We start from the raw sequence: 20,466 nt of genomic DNA on the forward strand, positions 1-20,466 counted from the left end.
TTTGGATTGATATTAATACCAAGGTTAAGATTAACAAAATTGAGATTAAGATTAAGATTGAGATTAGGATTGAAGTTGGAAATGAGATTGAGACTAAGGTAAAGATTAAGATTAAAAACTGAATTAAGATTAAGATTAAGATTAAAATTACGACTAAGATAAAGTTTTAGATTGGGATTAAGATTGAGATTAGAGTTATGATTAATATTAAGAAAATATTAAGATGAGGATTAAGACTGAAAAAAAATTTAAACTAGCATTCATATTAGGATTGATACTAAGATTAATATTAAAATTCGGATAGGGGCTAAAAATATGCTTAAGATAACAATTAAGATTCGGATTTGGACTGACATTAAGAATAAGATTAAGACTAAGAGTAAGATTTAGATTAACATTAAGATTAAGATTAAGATTGAGATTGCGATTGATATTAAGATTAAGGTTAAGACTAGAATTATGATTGAGATTAACATTAAGAATAAGATAAGACTAAAACTAAAATGAAGATTAAGATTTAGATTGAGGTTTTATATATTGAGATTGAGACTGGGGTTGAATTTAAGTTTGAGTTTAAGATTGAGAGAAGGGGTTAAAATCATAAGGGTCTAAGTGACATTATTTTTTTAAATATAAGTTATACCCATATTTGTATAAATAAATATATTGTGTTTATTTGGTGACAAACAGTAAACATTATTTGAATTAGTTAATAAACCTGCATTCATTTAGGCAAGAATCATTTCCAATGAATTCACCCAGAATTTACTTATCAACTTTAACTTTAATTATCTCAAAATGCCAGATCTACTTAGATCCTTTTGATTCTAACCCCTTCAATTGTGCTTATTATGCAGAAAATTACTTGCATAATATGCTGAGCTATATGGGTGATAGGCAGAATTTTCACTTAATTCTCGCGTGTAATCCGCACACAACATTTTTCACTACTAATCTAAAGCATCTACATTTCCAAGTCCATTTTTTTTACTAAAAAAAAATAAAGAAATATACGAAGTAATAGGACAATATCTTCAAACTTTTATTGTTTCTTGCAAATTTACCATTTGTGATGTTGTACAAAAACAAGCACTAAAAGCCGAAAGGCGGAAAACTTAACAAAAAGTAAATAGGCAATGGTAGCCGAAATGACAGTTGTATACCAGTTGTATGCCTTCGGTGAATGAGTGCCAACAGTCAACAGCTGGCGCTGACCCATCAAATGTCACTGCATAAATAGTGTAACAAAATGCTTAAGTGAGCCAATACTCCAATACACCAAAGAATGATTTAATGATGGACGACACTGTGAGGATGCTTAACTTTTGTTCATCAAGTCATTCATTGCAGTAAACAAGCACTCGAGCATTGACACCCTGCGGGAAACTACAAGTTGGTAAGAGCTTTGCAATGTCAATTTCAGCGTACAATTGTCATTGTTGTTTTTACAGCTTGGGCACATTGTATTGCTTTTTGATTAATTGTTCGCGAAATTGTTTTCTACAAAATAGCGCTTAGGGCAGTGAATTCCAGAGCGCTGTTTTTCTTATGAAAGGGTTCTTGACAGCAGAAATATTGATGTTTACACGATGAAGTTAAGCTCGGTGGAAAAACAAAAAAGCTTAATTTACGTTGCTGCAATTTATTTGCCTTTCCAAAGTCCAGTTGTGTTCTAGCATTTTCACATACCTAAATATATATAATAATAAGTCTGTATTTTCTGGGCTTCGAAAAACAAAAACGATAAATGCAATTACGTGAATATTGCCGAATTATTAACATATGTATGTATGTCTTCCATTAGCTAGGGGTGAATGTATACTAAACCGCCTGTCTAGTAACTGAAATGCATATGTACATATTTATGCATGTATGTATGTATGGTTGGGGCATAATAAAATAACAACACTACTGTTAGCAAATTTGTTCTATATAGACAAATTTGATGCCCATTTTATTGAATTACAATAAGTAGAAGCCTTATTGCCCTGCCGGCTGTCAACCAGGTGCACAACTTGCTTAATGTGAATCAATGAAACGTGCACTGGATTCAATGAGACATGTGCGGAATTTATTGCTTATTTATTAGTCTTATGCTAGAAATCCTAAACAGTCACGCACTAAAAATCCATGTACAGATGTTACACCAGTATTTGCATACATTTGTATGTATGTATGTAAAAAAGCATGAACATAAATTAAGTCTAAAGGACAATAAACTTCATCTATTGAGAAAATATATCTGTACAATAAATGTCTCTACATTGTAGCGTATTGCATGGGCTGGGCATAAGTATGTAGTTGAACGACGTGATTTGCATCAGAGAAATGTTAAACACAGTTGCGTCGCTTATCAAACGCTCAGGCTCGGAATTTTCAAAAAGCGTGCATACATATAATACTGCTAGGGTATAGTACCTTTTCAAAAAAGTCTTAAAAAATATAGTACACTTCAAATATATATAGTATTTTATTTAAAAGAAAAATTAAAAACGCTTTTTTAAGTATAAACCTTTTTCATCTATAAAAAATATATTTCTTTGAAAGTATCATATCCGCAATCAATATTTAAATTGATATAACTCAAAGTTAATTTTTTATTAGTGAGGGAGTCGCTTTGAAATAAACTTTTCTGTGAAGGAAACGAAATAATTTTAAGTAAATTTAAATTTAAATGTTGCCAAATTCGATCTCTGGTTTTGTTCGCAAACTCACTATGGCCTTTTATTTCAAAGAAAATTTCTTTTAAAGTTGTGATTTCAATGTATAGGTCATTCATTTTAATACAAATCTTTTTTTTAATTAGTGAAATATATTTATATTTATAATTAAAGAAATATAGTAGTTTTGCAAAAATATATTTTTTCGAAAAGTATATAATATGCACACCGAGAAAAGTACACTACTATGTATTATAGTACGGTTGGTAACCCTAAAGACTTCCCACGAATGTACTTACCATCGGTACACCAAACTCAATTAACCCTAGATGGTAATGCAAACATTTTAATAGTTATCAATCTAACCGGAAGAGCCTGACCTCTCAATCGCCTCGGATAACTTCCGAATGAACTTAATTTGGATCCCAGGGCTCAGTGACATCACTGTAAAGTGCAGGGCTGATGAATTGGCTACACAGGGTACCCTCGACGCCATCTCCCCGGACAGGGAATTTTTATTTTGGGCACCCTGGCTGAAGAAGAAAATATAACTTAACATTGACTTTTGGCAATTTTTCTTTTTGTTGATCGTGTTGCTGATTTTCTTCCTTATATGTACCCACAAAAACGTTCAAACATACTTTGTATGGAAGAAATTGCACAATACCGTCAGCAAAAACAAAATCTCAAAAATCAACGGTAAGCATCAGCTACTTCAAACTTGCACATTTAATAAATTTGTAAGGGCTATAAACCTGTATACTCACAAAATTGTTAGGAAATCTAATTAAAAAGAAACTCGAAATATTTACGGAAATTCGTTGATTGGATTCTAACTCCTCCTCATCCCTGCAGCTTCTACAGAAATCGTTATGCGAGGCTCCGAACCTGGCGGCCATGTGGCCAATGGTCCAATATCCCGTTAGTATACCTGTGAGAAGCCTAACGATTGGATTTGAAAGCCTTAAGGGACTCCTTGTTCTTCGTTCATCGAGCCGTGGCCAGAGCGAGCGCGATACCCTGCAGGCGTGCAGATTTTCCCACCTTCTGTTGGTAGCTGCCCTATAGGGTATACTATACTACTACACTACTATTACTATAGTCACTCTCTCTACTATACTATACTATACTATACTATAGTCAGTCTCTCGACTTCTGAAGACAGAAATCGCAGGGGTGGGTTTCACGAACTTGATCGCTTCCCCGAACCCCATCTCAGATCCCTTCCTAGAACATTTGTACGCTTCCTAACGTACGCTGTAGAGCTTGTAGGGATCTTCGGCATTCTTTAACGCATATCGAGTTAATCGTTGCCGACCCTAAGGCTTTGATAGCTGCCTGACTGTCAACAACGAAGGCAAGTTTAGATGGTCGATTGCATACATCTCAGCCTGAAAAACACTGCATTGATCTGGGAGTCTATAGGACTCTCCTGTTCCGATATCAATTTTGGAGCCGTCCGTGAAGATGGGGATTTCGTCATTGCTGAGAGCAATACTAAGTTCCCAGTCACTTCTGCCAAGAAAATTGATCTCGAAATTTCGATTGAAGTCAATTTCCCTGACTGATAGTCACAGTTGCTGTACTCCACCCCCACTCTCTCGAGGATTGTGGCGTGACCCTTGCAAATTATTCGCAGCATGTTGAACGCGCTGAGTCGTAGAGCGCTTTTTGCTGCGATACTTTTAACATAAAGGTCTATGGGTGGAATGTCCAGGAGGATCTCTAGCGCCGTCTGGGGGTACAAATGCTGATTATTGGGCCTTGCAAAGGGTGTATTGATGCCTCTAGAAGCAAAAACAAATACACAGAAAGAGAGTTGCAAACGTGTTTGATTAAATTTTAGCTTTTTAATTTGTTTTGACACTTTAGGGACTAGAAGCAGCAACAAAATAGGCGTAAATGTTGCTTTTGCTCTCGTTCTGTTACCTGTTTAGTAGGCCTTGATATAAAAATTTACAGTCACAATAATTGATTTTTTCCCTAAAGCAGTTCAGGCACCATATTTCTATCGTTCGTCAAAATTTCTGCTCATCACCACCTTCTTTTACTGGAAAACACTACTAAAACTGTTTTTATTTTATTTGCGTCCCAGCAACAGTTTTTTGCTTTGCTTACTTAGGTCTTTTGAGTTGTGACCCTTTTTGATTTAAGATGTGAGATGTTTTTTGGATTTTTTTTTCTTGGAATTTTTCTTTCTCGGATGTGGTTTTTGCTGGATAATGGCTCCTTATAAAATATAATAGCTTTTATAAACAAGCAACTTTTAAGCAAAAAACAAAACCGACTTCAATTCTCATATAAAAATTTAAAAGTACCGTTAATTTCTTTGTGATCCAATGATCCGATCTAAATCAAATTAGTACGGGACCACCTCTGAGGTACCACCTTTCCTTTATAATTATTCCGACGAAGTGATTACCTCTTCCTTTTTTTAAACCGCTTAAAAATTTACAATAAAAAAAATCACAGTGAAAAAAACATTGGGAGTATTTTTAAAATGTTACTGTTTGATTTTGAGTGTGAGCCACTGTATGTTTTCGGAGTTCCCTGCCTAATATACATACATACAAATTGTATGTGCACTTCTGACCACGCTACTGCTACTGCGGCCGCCATGATTTTCACTAGCGATTAATCCAGCGATAGAGTAATGAAATTGTGGTTGATTCAAAGAAACCTCAGAATAATGCCATTGAAAAACGTGAATTAATTCACTCTCACGTTTTTTTCATATTCATTTGATTTCTAACTTAAATTCCATTAGCTCAGATTGCTACTTTGCGGCTGTTGTGTGTGATTTTTTAATTAATTAAACAAAATTTATTTAGTCATCGAATGTACTTTGTTTACTCACCTTTGAATTGCATGTGCTTTCAGCAATTTTATGTTTTATTAATTTCATTTGATGCGCTTTCGTTTTTTTAGTTTATGCTACTTACATATGTATGTATCTATGTAAATATATTTGATAAAGTTACTTGAAACAAAAGTCATTGAAAATATTGCAATCACTAATTACTAATTTTTAAGCCACACAAGCATCTACTTTTAGACTACATACTTTACATAATTGGTATAACGCGTAAAACTTTTGATTATGTTTTTAATTTTTAATTTCATATATGGTTATTATCCATTAACAGCGAAGTCCGCACAGCAGCCAGCTGAATATTTAGCAATGAATGTATGTGAGCTACCCTTACCCACATATATGCATACATACAGTGGTTGAAAAAATTATAGTGCACCACATTTTGACAGGTTTTGACATTTTTAATTTTGTTTGGTATTTAGCTTGGCTTATTTTTTGTAAAAAATAGATCATTATTTAAAAAACGCCGTATAAATCCAAGTTTCAAACTTTGTGCAACTTTCGTAAAAGATTTCTTTCTAAGAAAGATTTTGAGTATGCAGTTTTGTAGCCCATTAAATTCTAGTAGAATAAAGTACAAGTTTCAAATGGGTAAAAATTTCCTTTGATTTTTTTGAATTTTTTTCCGAAGATGCTACGGTTTACTTCCATATAAAAATGAGCTGTGTTGATTGGTTATATACATATATATATACGATATATATATATATATATATATATATTAAGGCGGGCGAGAAAATATCTTAGCTAATTGTGTATGGCGCTATGGGGCGTACACGTTACATATCCGGGTATATGAGCACGAGTTGTTATTTTTACTTTTTAGTATATATTTTTTAAGTTTTCACTTAAATGCAATTTCACAATGGAATATTATTTTTTATACAAAACTGAAGAAAATGCATTGTCTAAGATAAGTGTGCCACCATTTTTGACCAAAAACACATTTTTTTGCTTATATATAAATGCAAATGGGACAAAAATCTAAAAAATTAACGGCAACTTTTAACTTCTTAAAACTTGCACTTTATTCTACTAGAACTCAGTGGACTACAAAACTGCTTGCTCAAAATCTTTCTAAGAAATCTAATTAAAAAGTTCAAAATTTTTACGAAAGTTTGTTGAATTTTTTTTTTACAGATTAAACTATATTTTTGTAAAAAATAATCAAATTTAAATAGCAAAAAATAATAATATATGAAAACTTGTCCATATGTGGTGCGGCCATAGATTTTTCGACCACTGTACAAACATACATACATACATATGGGAAATGAAAATTATTCATGTGCACTCGCAATCTCATAATTTAACAAATTCACCTCAGTAAGCACAAAACTTCACATTTCACAATTTTCCGGCTTGCATGCATATAAATTTAACGACCCAGCCAAAATCGTCCCCAATACAATAAAAACAACTTTGCTTATTTTAGCTGTAAACATTCAAAGGTTACATTGGGTTGCTTGCGCGTATAAATTATGCATACCAACAACACTGCGCCATGAGCACAAAAACACATATAAACGAGTGTAAACTACCTACATACATATGTCATCTAAGCATAAGCTTAGGCGCTAAAGCACAGTTAGGAAAACAACAAAACGTGCAACAAATTTACGCAAATCCGCAGACGTTCGTGATGGCTTTGACTCTGCCACTGGCAGCTGGTGCTGGGCACTCGCGCTGGCACTGGCGCTGGCACTGGCACTGGCACTGACCTCTACCCGCCACAAAAAGAAGCACGCCACCACTTTCGCTTTCATCCGCAGCGTTTGCCATGCATAGCAGCAGTCTCATGATGAACATCATTTTTTGGACAATTTTAATAATTTAAGCAGCATACTGGCACACTTACACTCGTAAAACACAGCTACGTATACATGCAATGTTTTAAAATAACACATACTAAGCGTTAATACACAAACCGACCAGTGGACTAACTAAAAAAAATGAATGAATTTTCACATTTCGTGTATCTGAAATAATTTACAAACGCACACACAAAGGAATATGTATGCTTGGCATTTAGTATATTTATATGGGGAAACAAAGTCCTTTGCCGCTATTGCTTTGGCATCACTGAACGTCGCCGTTTTACGAGCAAACAACCGACTGGATTTCTGGCCAACTCCAAACTGAGTCGAGTGCATTGAGATCCTTGCGTTTTATACGAGTATGTTGTTGGTTTTTACACGCCGCACCGTCATGCCATTGATGCGGTTGTAACTGTGACTTTCGGCGTTTGTTGTTGCATTTGTTGCTGTTGCTGCTACCGCTGCTGTTGGCGTTACACACTCACATTGCGTTTGTAAAATGTTTATTTATTTATATTTTATTTTTGTTTACTGCTTGAAATACCATGCGCTCGCTTGAGCTTACAACAAAGTTTTGTTTTGTTTTGTTTTTATATGCAGTGGAAAGCATGCGAAGGAATTGAGCTTGTGAAAGCTTTTTTTTGGGTTGCCAATGACAACAAATATCGAATGCTCTGAGGAAATAAATGGAATTATAATTAAGAATTAATGGTAATGATAATAGTAATGGTAATGGTAATATTAATAGTATTATTGACAGTATTGCTTACGATAATGGTAATGGTTATTGTATAGGTGATGGTAATGGTAACGGTAATGGTAACAGTAATGCTAATGATAATGGTAATAGAAGTGGTAGTGGCTATGGTAACGGTAGTGGCGATAGAAGTTATTATTGTGATGGTAATGGTTATGGTTATGATAATGGTAATATGTAGTAATAGTAATGATATGTTATTTTAGTTGTAATGGGACTGGTTATAGTAATGCTGATTGTTGTAGTAATCACAATTTTAGTATTGGTAATGGTAGTAGTAATGCTAGTAGTTGTGGAATTAGTATTGGTAATGGCAATGGTACAACCAACAGTGGCAACTGTGCTCACATTATATTACTATGCGAAAGCTAATGTAACTTAATCTTATTCTAAATAACTTCCATTACGTATTAAAAGCTTTATTAAGCTTTTTAGTACAATTATAACGTAGTACGACTTCAAGTACACACTTTTGTACTAAAAGGAGCGTTCAAAGGCCACACACGCATCCTTTCACAGGCATACAGGCATACACAATACCGTTGTATTAACATTTTTGGCGCGAAAATAAAATGAACAGCACAAAGCATTTTGCTTGACTGTTTTGTTGTATAGCGGAAGGATAGCGATTTCAAACGCCGCACGATAAAATGGTAGATACATTCACATGCATAGACAATTTACGCGCCACATATGGGTGCAAAAGTATCTATGTACCTGTATATACATAGGTAAATACATACATACATTTGAATGCATACACTCATAGCGAATCCCTCATATTACAAAATAAAAGTGGACTTTTCTTGACATTAATGGGGGCGAAGGAGTGATTCTCGTTGCTTTGTCCCTACATGATTGGCGCCTTTTCCTGTTGCTACATGATTGGCGCCTTTTCTTGGTTTCAGGTAATGACTACGTACAATATACATGCTTACATATATTCACTGTGTAATTTAACGTGGAAAAGCCATACATACTTTAAGCATTTGATTCGTATACAACATGCTTGGTCCGATGAACGATGTTAGGGGATCACGTGTTTTGGCAATTTGAATTGGCATGCACTTGAAACGCTTCAATCCATGTGATTAATGGACTTTTGTACAAATTGTTTTAATGCCACTCCACTTCATTAGCAGAGGGTGCCAATTGTGGTGAGGTTTAATTGAGTGCGAATATCTGTATAAGAGACTATGGAGAGGGCGGTTGCTCGCAAATATATTGTCCAAATATATATATATACTCAGACTCTGGATACTGCTCAAACTCCTTGAGCCTTGCCTAAAATAAAAAGCATTTTCGATGACCCAGATGATGCTTTAGAGTTTGTAGACTTTCGAAAGATGACTTCCTATTAAATTGAGCAGATATCCAGTTACTGTCCGACATAACCGATTTCATTTTCATATGCAACGAAGTAGTGTCAAAATGCCGACTTTGCGGTAGACACCTTAGAACACATTCTTTACATATACAAGACAAAGACTATTTCATTTAAAAGTATCTATAGTCGAACCTCTTGTGATAAAGTAATTAGGTTACCAAAGTCTTTTGACATTGAGGGTTATGGACTCAATAAGAATACAAAAGATCTTTCTTTTCAAACTAACTAGCTTGACTCTATTCGCAGAGTAAGGGCTCGAGAGCAGACATTGTCTTTATTTTCTTAAAAATACATACCTAATTCATTTCTAAAAAGCGGTCTTTGTTATGCATACCAGGGTGGTCCAAAAAAGCATGTGCAAAAGTAAAGCCGGAATTTAAATGCTCTCACCCTCTAGGATTGTTCTGTACCGAAAAAACTTATACCCCATTTTTTTGTGAAGTCAAAAAGTATTAGCTTTGCTTGCCTTGAGCGACCTCTAAATAATTTTTGATTTCAAAATAAAAAAATGGGTATATTTTTTCAATATAGAACAATCGTAGGGGGTAGAGAATTAAAATTCCGACTTAACTTTTTTTTTGTACCACCCTAATGTGCATACATACTATGTGCATAAAATTCGAATACAACCCGTCACAGTGTAATAGACAGTTGTCTAAGCGTCGAGTGGAAATACGAGCAACGTTCTTATTTTTGATAGCGACATAGTGGAAGCCTTTGTCTCATCAGTTCCACACCCCACTCTAACCGCTGTTATCCACACATTTATATCAAAAGTTGTTATCAATTCGCAATTTCTCTTTGTTTGCTCTACGATAATCTTTATAGTGGCATATGCAGTGTCTATAAAATAAATTTCTACCACGCAGCGCATAAAAAGTCCAGTAGTAGGAGCCATGCCCGCTTGTGCTTTTGGCCATACAACCCAACAACAAAACGAGCCGACAGGTGAATTGTATTTATGTTGCCTTTATGTATGTATGTATGCAAGTACATAATTAAATACATTTTATATACAAAAATGTTGCTAAATACGCACGCAAAATACATATTCACCTAAGTACACATGGACGCGAATATTTCTGCAATACACAGTTATCATCGACTCACACTTTCATTATCTTTATCTTTACTTTAGGTGTTGTTGTTGTGTCAGCTGATAACGAAGGCGCAAGTGAATGTGAGTATAAAGTTTAAACGTTTTTGCCAGATATTAATGCTGCGCATACACATAGAAGGTAAGCGTGGTTGTTGTTTTTATAACAATTTAATTTTTTTCATTATTGTAGTTGTGCTATTATTATCTCTTCTTTTTTTAGTGTATGAAATTTTCATATACATACATATGTATGTACGAGTAACGCTTATTAAATGGTACTTTTTTGATCAATTCATTTGCCCATTCGCCTGTTGATTGCTGGTAGGCTATTGAGAAATTTAGTCGTCGAAGAGTTGTTTCGCTAAACGATTCGTTGGTAAATTGTTTCAGCTTCCGCCGAGTCGCGAGTGTGATTATTGTGGCTACGCATAGTAGTAGAACGTGTCAAATGAGATTACCTTCGTGCATGTAGTAGACACAAAAAAAAAAGAACAAATATCCATGGTAATAGGTAGAGATAGTGACGTATTGCGGCAATAATTATTTCTTTCATCTTACACTCGGTTCTTCGGTGTCATACCTGCCCGCCTTCAACCAATTGAGTTGAGTTAATTGTCGTAAACCAGTTGGAAGTGGCTAATTAATTGTCATCATTAAGAGCAGTGAAGTGAAGCGAAACGAAGTGCCGTATTTATTAGTTGGAGGACGATGTGTAATTTGAGTGTTGTGTAGTGGACCACAGACTAATTGCTTCAAATTAAATATACTCACAGGTCAATTAGTTAAAAAAGTTTCATTATTCAACTCTTGCAAGAAACTTATTTAGACCATGGCTATGAATGGCAATGGTTATTCGCGTAACTCAAATAATACTTTGCCATCGAATGGTACGACGACTGTTCTTAAGTATGAAAAATCTTCGTGTCTTTTCTGCAACGAATGGTTCGACTCACAAACTTTTACCGTAAGCAATAATTGCTTATATGGCAATAAAAACCTACTAATTAGTAATTAAGAATTTTTTATTCGAATATTATTTAAGAGAAAAAAATATATTTTTAATCGTGTTTTTTATGAACACGTTGCTGAAATTCCGCGGGTCGTTGAATGACAAAGAATTTTGCACCGAAGTTAGGCATTAAAAAAATTCATTTTGAAGAATAAATAATTTTTTCCTCAAGGAAATCGAAAATTTTGTTCCTTTAGAGACCTTAAGATATATGCATAAATAACTTTTTGACATAAAAATGCACAACATCCAGAAAAAATGTATCATAACGATCCAGAACTATTCTCGAAATTTTCCCGAAATAATCCCGTACTAGTTCATTTGTCCACACAAGAAGCAGTTACAGATTGTTTTCTAAGTTAAGCAAATTTTTCACATACCGGGACCTAAGATGTTTACACATCAAACATTTGCGAACATACTTTGTATGGAAGAAAATACGTGCCAGCGGCGGCAAAAAAAAAATTATCAAAAATCAAAGGGATTTTGTAGTAACTTCAAACCAGCACAATATTGTACAAGAATTTAATGACAAAATACTTGTAAAAAATTTAGACAACGTTATATTTAAATTGCATAAATTATAGAATAAACCGTGTGCATATTTATAAAGAAGTAATTTTTAAGTAAACAACAAAACGTATAAAAATTTAGGAATATCGTTAATTTCCTCATGAGCCAAGGTTCGGATCTAAACCAAATTGGTACCACCTCTGAAGTACAGAATTTTCTTAAAAAAATTATCAGAGAATTATAGAAATCGCTTAATGTAGTCCAAAGTTATGCGGTAACATACATAAAAAAAAATGTTCCGACGAATTGTTAACCTCCTCCTTTTTTTGAAGTCGGTTATAAACTAACGAAAACATTTCTTTATGCAGCTATATGCTTGAGTCATTTTAGTTTTATTAAAGAAAAATCCTAGCAGACAAAAATCTAGCTAATATAGCCAATAGTTTTATGCTTTAACAGACTAACAAATTTTTATTCACTTTCATACTTATAATTTAATGTATTTATTTACACTAAATTTATGTTATTTTTTTAACATATGTAATTACTACATATAGCTCATTCATAACTACTTAATTATCTACACAAGTTAGATTTCGATTATCAATGGATTTTCTGCTTATCAATTAGCAATCACCTCAACAGGTCGTTCTTAGTCATTACCGATATTTATCACAGCGACTATATGCGGCTCATTTCTGTAGCTTTTTAGTCATAATTGAGTGTCCAACGGTGGTTTGTTTTTTTTAATTAGTAAGTATTACACATTTTAGTACATACTGAGAAATGGAACGGTTATAAGTAAGTTGGAACTTCTCTACGCAAATTTCAAGTTTAGAAAACATTGCAAGTAATAAAATTGTAAAAAATGCAGGTGTTGTATATTTAAATATTTATGTTCATTTGTTAAAATAACAAACGGATAGCAGCGTAACTATAGTACCTATACATATGTACATACATACATATGTAGTTCATTAATTGGAAGAAAATTCGAAAACTAATTTAATTGTGCATAATTGTGTTAAACATTCACATCGATATCTGTGATATTTGTATTCCTTGGAGCTTTACCCATTTCAAAATTGTTACCAACAAAGTACTTATATAAGTACCTATACTCAGAAACTATTTATCATTTGAAAAATGTCGGAGAAATAGTTAAACACAATAGGGGTATTCAGCCAAACCTCGGTAATTTGGCAGTTCGAGAAAAGTGTTTTGCTGTGAACGACCCTTTTAACTATTTTTGTTAGACTGGCAAACAGTGTTTCATAGCAACAAATTTTAATCTTCTGGGAGAAATCAGAAGATGAAAGAACAATTGATTTTTTTTTTAGAGAACTACTTACTCACAAAAAGAGCTTTATAAAGGGAAATAAAAACTCTTACTGAAGGAAATAAGTAGATTATTCACGGTGTTAATTTGTCTATTTTGTACTACTTTTTTTTGTTGTCGGAAAACCCTTAGTATATGTTACAGAACAAACCTTATCAGCCGTGGACCCAGTTTCCAGTTTCAATTTAACTGTGTGGTTTCAAAAATTTATTGTAAAAGTGAATTCGTGTGTTCTCAATTTCACAAACGAGAATTCCCCACTTACAGCTGTTATATGTATGAAGGTTCAAAAATAATAGTTGATATCTGGTTAAATTCACCAACTGCCTGGCCATTTTCAGTATCTATAGATAGAAAAGCAGCTCGATACATTAAAATGGAATGTTAATTTATCTTTTTAAGAAAAATTTAAGTTTTAAATCATGTTTTACTAGGATGGCGTCCCAAAAAAACCAGAAAGAAGTGCAAAGTCCAATGAGTCGTTTTTTAAAAAGAAATTGCTTCTTTTTTATGTACGTATTTCATTTGTTATAAATAAATATTTATTTTGTACAAAGAGAAAGCAATTGAGATCAAAAACAATTATTTTATAATTTATTACATACAAATTAATTAATTAATAAAAGTCATCTTTAATATAACACTGTTCAACAGCATTTTTGCAGAGTAACAATGGTATATTTCTAAGAGAAGTAATTATGTTGATAATTTTTAGAGTAAAAAGTTGCTAAGTCCATTTGTAGAAAATTTACAAGCGAGGAACAAAACTTTTCAAAACATTTCCTTCAAGAATTTTGCAGAAGGTTCCGTTACTTTCTTCCGATACCTACTCAGTACTCGGTTCAAAAGTATCGATACCAAAATTACTTGGTATCGGACGAAAAGTATCGAGTATGTACTTGTATTTTCTAGTAACGTTTTGTCCCTAAATGTTGCTGTTAAATGAAAGTGTAGTTCAGATATGACGCTAATATCCTCAACTTCATTAGCCGACTGCAAACTGCACTCTGAGATGCTATACCGATTTTTTAATAAATTACAAGATTTTGAAAATGTAACATAAGAGCATTAATATTCAAAAAGAGGTGTGATTTCAAACACCGCCACAATGATATAAATTAGCAAAAGAAAAGCAAGAACGGAGTCATTTATACATTAAGTTGCTAAATACTGAGGTAACAAGGTCGGTGTGAATACCCCTACTAAATATTATTTATCCATCAAAGTGCCCAGTACATTGTGATTCTCGTTATAATTTTGTCCATCGGCTGCGCGCATAACTCAAAAAGCATTTAAAAAATTGCTATTAATATGTGGATGGAGTGCTCGTGAATGCTTCACTAAACTTAACCTCCATAGATAAAAAATTTGACAGCAATAAAAAGTGATAAGCATGGAATGCGCTTTGAAATTCTTATCACTTTTTCCAATTTAGTTAAATGATATGCCGAGTATGGTTTGTTTACTTTTATTTTGGCAGTATATGCGCTTATCGTTACCTTAATATAGAAAGGCCCTAACTCATTTTCTTCCTAAATTCAGCTTAGTACCTACAAGGTTCGGCAAATAACGCTAATAGAACTAAGCAAGAAAATTACTACATCAATAAATTGTTTCAGTGTTTATTAAGCGCCGGATTTTGAAGAAATTCCCAACTTAAGGACTCAAGTTTTGTAAGTACTCTGTAAGGACAAACATTTTAGATAGGGCATTTCTACATTAAGGTAACCATATGTATGCGCCTGTAGTGTATGCCCATTCTTGACACACATATAATTTTTCATGGTCTCTACTCAAAAAAAAAACAAAAAAAAAACAAAAAAAAAACATTTTTTACGGGTATTATTTTTATTTTTGAAGGTTAATAATAAAACTAGTAGCAAACAAATTTTGAAAATTGTCATTTCAATTTCCTTGCAGGAACTTGTAAAAGTGTGATGCTTCTTGGGCTATAGCATGGCAGTTGTTTCTTTTCCTCGTAACTGACGCCAATTAAAAACACCAAGTGAAGCTATGTCCCTTTCAATCTGAGCATTTCGTTTCGTACTTGGATCAGGATTTCAGAAAAGTCTGCCAATTGACACATTTTGAACCACATTATAAGCTGTAGTCCTCGCAAGCGAATTATGTGTTCAAAAATGTTTCGTATTTAGAAACACAAATGGGGGCCAGAATAATTATTGGAGCGTATTTTTGTTTTCGTATAATTCGAAAATTTGAAATTTTTATATAAAAAGTGGTAGGAAAATTTCAATATTTTCGATTCATACGAAACCAAGAATACGCCACATTATGTCAGGCAGCACTAAGGGCCTTACACTCATTGAGAAAGCACACCAAGGCTTGTTGACAGTTGTAATACTATTTTGAACCACTTCTCCTATACAGAGTTTTAAGGGCTGTGTTGCCTCGACTAGTGTTGCTGTTGTGCGACTAAAGCTGAAATTAGTCAAGAACGTAAACCTACCGGTACGTAAACCCGAGTCAGCTGACACGATCTGTCTTACCAGAGCGCCATGTAAATGAAAACTCAACACCGCAGAATTTTTCTGTAGTTGTAGCCCGTAGCGCAGAAATCTGCGGAATTTAGATTTTTCCGTATCAGCTGATTTCTTCCTTCTATAGATGGTTGCCACTTCGTCAGTTTCGCAAATGGTAAAAAGGGTATAATTTCCTATTCAAAATACGTTTAAAATATTTGAAATTTACTATTGAATAAAGTTTTTTGTTGAAAACTAAGTAGTTTATATTTAGCTAGGATCTATTATAGCACAAAAAATTGTAGTTGAAAAGGTGGCAACACTGTAGTAAGCAACACTGAGGGCTCAAGTAATCGACAAAATTCTGCGTATACAGACTGCGTTTAAGTATACGTTCTGCGTTCTTGACTAATTTCAGCTTAAAGGGACAATTTGACTATTTTAAAGCGCCAATACCATTTGACCGAACTTTTTGAAAATTTTGATTTTTTACCCTTTTTAATTTCCTAATTTTAGGAAATGTTAACAGAACCATGATGCTATTAAAAAACACACTCGTTTAAATACGAAAAAAGCATCACTTAAAACTTTTAAAGGAAATACACCTTTTTTCCTTGCAGAAACTCGTTTTCTGTTCTTGTTTGCAACCCTGTTTTGAATTTTGTTGTTATAGTTAGCTGTATATAAAATATGTTAAGAAAAAAAATTTGTTTTATTTAAAACATATTAAAGTTAAAACTTCAGGTTTATTCCCTTCGCCTCGCCAGCACAGGGAACCACTCTCTTAGTGTCAAATAGTGCCAGCTCACTGAGCTGACTCATGAAAATGAGCCTGATTCATTGAGTCAACTCGCGAAAATTCACTGAGTTACCCAGTCCTAGTTTTAAGGCAACGAAAGGGCTGTTAGTCTTGCAAAATGTGGAGCCCAAATTCGCGTGTATCGTCCGCAGCCTTTCTTCGGTACATATAAAGGACACACTAAATACCTACTCAGGAGCTGGAAAGAATCTCAGATTTCTGCCCACTGGCGGAAGTCAAAAAGGGACTGAGACAATTAAAGCAGTTATGAATGATCCTACCTGACTTAGCGGGGAGGGTTTAAGAACTCATACAGGCTACCTGACAGGACACTGCAAGTTAAAGTGCCATTTGAATAAAATTGCGCTTTTTGTAGTCACTGACTAATTGTATAAAAAAAATTACCTATTTTCATACACTCACTACCACTTACGTACGTTTCTCTTTTTCTCCCCCAGGAGCATCTCATCCATTGCGGCCAAGTACTCGAACAGTGTCCGAACCATTGTAACGCTTTCGTGCCACGCATACGTATGCGCACACATCTGAAAGAGTGTCCGCGCGGCAAGTCACAACAACAGTTAAACAATAGTCAAGAACGGCTCGATCAATTCGTCGATAATCGGATGACGCAACTCGAAAAGGATTTGAGCGCTTTGCGTTCGGTGCTAAACGAGGAGATTGGCCAGCGATTGCATTTGATTACAGATGTGGGAAATTTGCGCAAATACAATCAGGTTTTAGAAGATTGGAAACAGGACGCCAATGAAAATATGAATGGCATCAAATCGCTGCTCAATGAAGAGATTGTGCAACGACAATTTGAAGTGGGCGAGGCATACAAGGACAACATAGCGAACTTCGAAATGATAAAGGTAAGCGGAGACAGTGATAAATAGTTGCAGGGTTTAAATAAGTTTTTCAAATTAATGCCTCTTTAGAAAGTCAAAGCCGATATACAAGGTGAAATGGATGTGCTGCAAAAGAATATCCAACAATTATCTATAGAAGTGGCAGACCATGTAAATCATTTGAATGACAATACCATGAAGTTGGAAGAGATGATTTTGGAAAATGAGAAAAAGAATCTGTAATGAAATTCGCAAGTCTTAACAAACAAAGCAAAATTTCACTAATCCAACTTACTCATTACAGCGATAAATTCATCGAAATCGAAGAATTTTTAAATGTGCTCGACGGCGATTTGAAGACCAAATTTGTCGCCAACAGCGACTTGAATGCCAAACAGGTGAATATGGATGTGGAAGTGAAGAGCATGAAAAACATTGTTTGCGAAACGGAGGAGCGTTGCGAAAAAATTGGAGGGCATAGTGAAACAAATGGACACCAAGCTGCATCAAACCATGCAAACGCTAGCGGATTTGGAAAATCATTTAGCGACACAACAACGACTCACTAACATACAAAACTCGAGAGGTAATAGAAGTTAACCTGCTCTAAAACCCACAAAAATTCCAATTCCAATTCACTCCCCGTCGCATAGGTCACTTGGTCTGGCGCATCAAAGACTACTCAAAGAAGCTGGAGGAAGCGAAGCAATATGAAACAATACTGCATAGCGCCATGTTCTCGAATAAGCCATATGGCTATGCATTGCGCGTAAGTTGACGCCCTCCAATGTAACACCCCCTCCGCACGCGTGTGTGTGTGTGTGTGTGTGTAGGTCTACTAATCAATCGCTTTTATCTTTCACATACAGCTTGATATACTCCCCAATGGAAAGGGCACTTGGAAGGGCCGCAATTTGATTGCATGTCTCAATGTCATAGCTGGCGAGTATGATGCGCTGCTACCTTGGCCTTGCCGCCTGCAAGCCGACATTATCATACGTGATCAGTACAGCAGCAACGAGGAGGCACAGGACTATGTGAAAACGATATTGGTGCGCAAAAAGAACGATGAGTTCATACAAAACAATCAATATTTCCACATACCACACAAAGTCGTAATGAGTCGGAATTATTTGCGTAACGATTGCTTGTTTGTGGAGGTGCGAGTGCTGAAATGATGTTAGACCACAAGTGGGTTTAGTAATAAGTACTGTGTGTGGCAAGCTAGTATTTAAAGTGTAGGTTTGCATAGGTATTTTGAAAAGCTTTTAAACTAAGAAAATCTTCATAATTGCTCAGGGTAGTTAGTACATAAGTTAGTATTGTATAGAAGTTAAAAAAAATTAACATTTCTGTGCCACAATTAAAAATAGTTTAGGGTACCTTATCTAAATTTGTAACGCTAAGTTTTTGAAGAATTAAAGGAAAATTACAAAAAAAATTTTGTTCTTTACGAATTTGTAACACACAGTTTCAAAGAAGTAATAAAGCGAACAGAGAAACAAATTTATTTTAAGTTCATAGACTGGAATCAAGAATAACAGATTCGTATCTCGTTCCGTAACCAAATTCTGAGATAGGGCGGTTTTCAGTCAAATTCTGAAATAGGGCGATCTTCAACCAAATTGTGAAGTAGAATGTTCTTGAAATATTTTTTCAATAGGGTATTTTCGAACCCGCTGATGAGATAGGTCAATCTACCACACAGCTGTAGATATATGTACATGTGTAAAAATTTCAAAACTTACTAAACAGTGTTGCATTTTTGGTACAATTGTATTTTTTTGATACAATTTCGTTCACAATATAGTACTTTACTACTACGCAAAACTTCTTAGTACAATTTTGTGATGAATACTAAAAGCAAATAACTCTAAAAATTCAAAGGGGAATTTTTTTATTCTGTTTTTGTTTTGACCTTTTCGAATTTGCATTTCCAAGTTTTAAAAATGTCTCGAATGAAATACCACATACCACATACCATAAGGGCTACTATCAGCTTCCCATTCCTAAGAAATTTTTTTAAAGAATATTTTCTCTACTAAATCTTAAAACAAAATGTCGAAATCAACTTCAATAGAAGCAATATTTTCGATAACAGTGGATAACAAATTTTTATTTATTTTTTTCACCAGATGCCACTATCAAAGTCCTATGTAGAATCGCTCGGTGATTCCGATAATCAAGTAAATTTTTTTCTCTATAAATAACTTTCCGAGATATTTGCAATTTACCGTTATTTTGCTGGAAAAAAAAAGAGTGATTCCACTTAATCACGCATATTTTACGAACTAGTTAAACAATCGTAATACGAAATACCGCAAATGAAAGCTAATCAACATTTCTATTCGATAGGCCTGATAGTTTTTGATAAATTAATTATTCGTTCGATATTTTTTGTTTTTTTAACAAAACTATATTATATAAACCGATTCCTTGAAAAAATTTTAATAATTTTTTTTTGTGTCTTGGAAATATAAAAAAGCATCTGTGAAGTGGAGAACGAAAAGTACTGACTTTGAAGTGATTTAAGCTAAATGCATTTTAAAGTAGTCGAAATCAAATGCAGGATAATTGACTGCTTCCTAGGACATCGCTATGTCAAAGTAAACAGTTCGTTCCAAGGAAGAAAATCAGATCTTCAATTAGTTGTGGTGGTTAAAAAACTGGTTGAACATCAATATTTAAACTAGTTTTTTTCCGTGCTGAGATAGGTTTTGAAGGGAATGTATGTGTGCATGTTTCTTAAGAAAACATATGAGCAAATTAAAAAGTCGATACAATTTACAGTCAAAAAGTACAGTTTTTGTATATGTATACATATTTCGTACAGAAGGAAAAATTTCATTTGCCAACACTGTAAAACGAAGAGTTCTGGGT

General features: G+C 34.1%; 1 protein-coding gene across 1 annotated transcript; it reads left to right on the plus strand.

Moving 5' to 3' along the window:
• Positions 1 to 11,482: 11,482 nt before the first annotated feature.
• On the plus strand, positions 11,483 to 19,156 carry LOC118753872 (TNF receptor-associated factor 3-like). Its single transcript, XM_036488744.1, is given in 7 exon segments — positions 11,483 to 11,559; positions 17,194 to 17,610; positions 17,677 to 17,825; positions 17,891 to 18,053; positions 18,055 to 18,172; positions 18,240 to 18,355; positions 18,456 to 19,156. Coding segments are annotated over 6 exon segments (1,197 nt in total). The 5' UTR covers positions 11,483 to 11,559; positions 17,194 to 17,268; the 3' UTR covers positions 18,765 to 19,156.
• The last annotated feature ends 1,310 nt before the right edge of the window (positions 19,157 to 20,466 follow it).

The sequence above is a fragment of the Rhagoletis pomonella genome, unplaced genomic scaffold (assembly GCF_013731165.1).
Source record: "Rhagoletis pomonella isolate Grant_MI unplaced genomic scaffold, Rhpom_1.0 Rhpom_scaffold_02982, whole genome shotgun sequence".
Lineage (NCBI taxonomy): Eukaryota > Metazoa > Arthropoda > Insecta > Diptera > Tephritidae > Rhagoletis > Rhagoletis pomonella.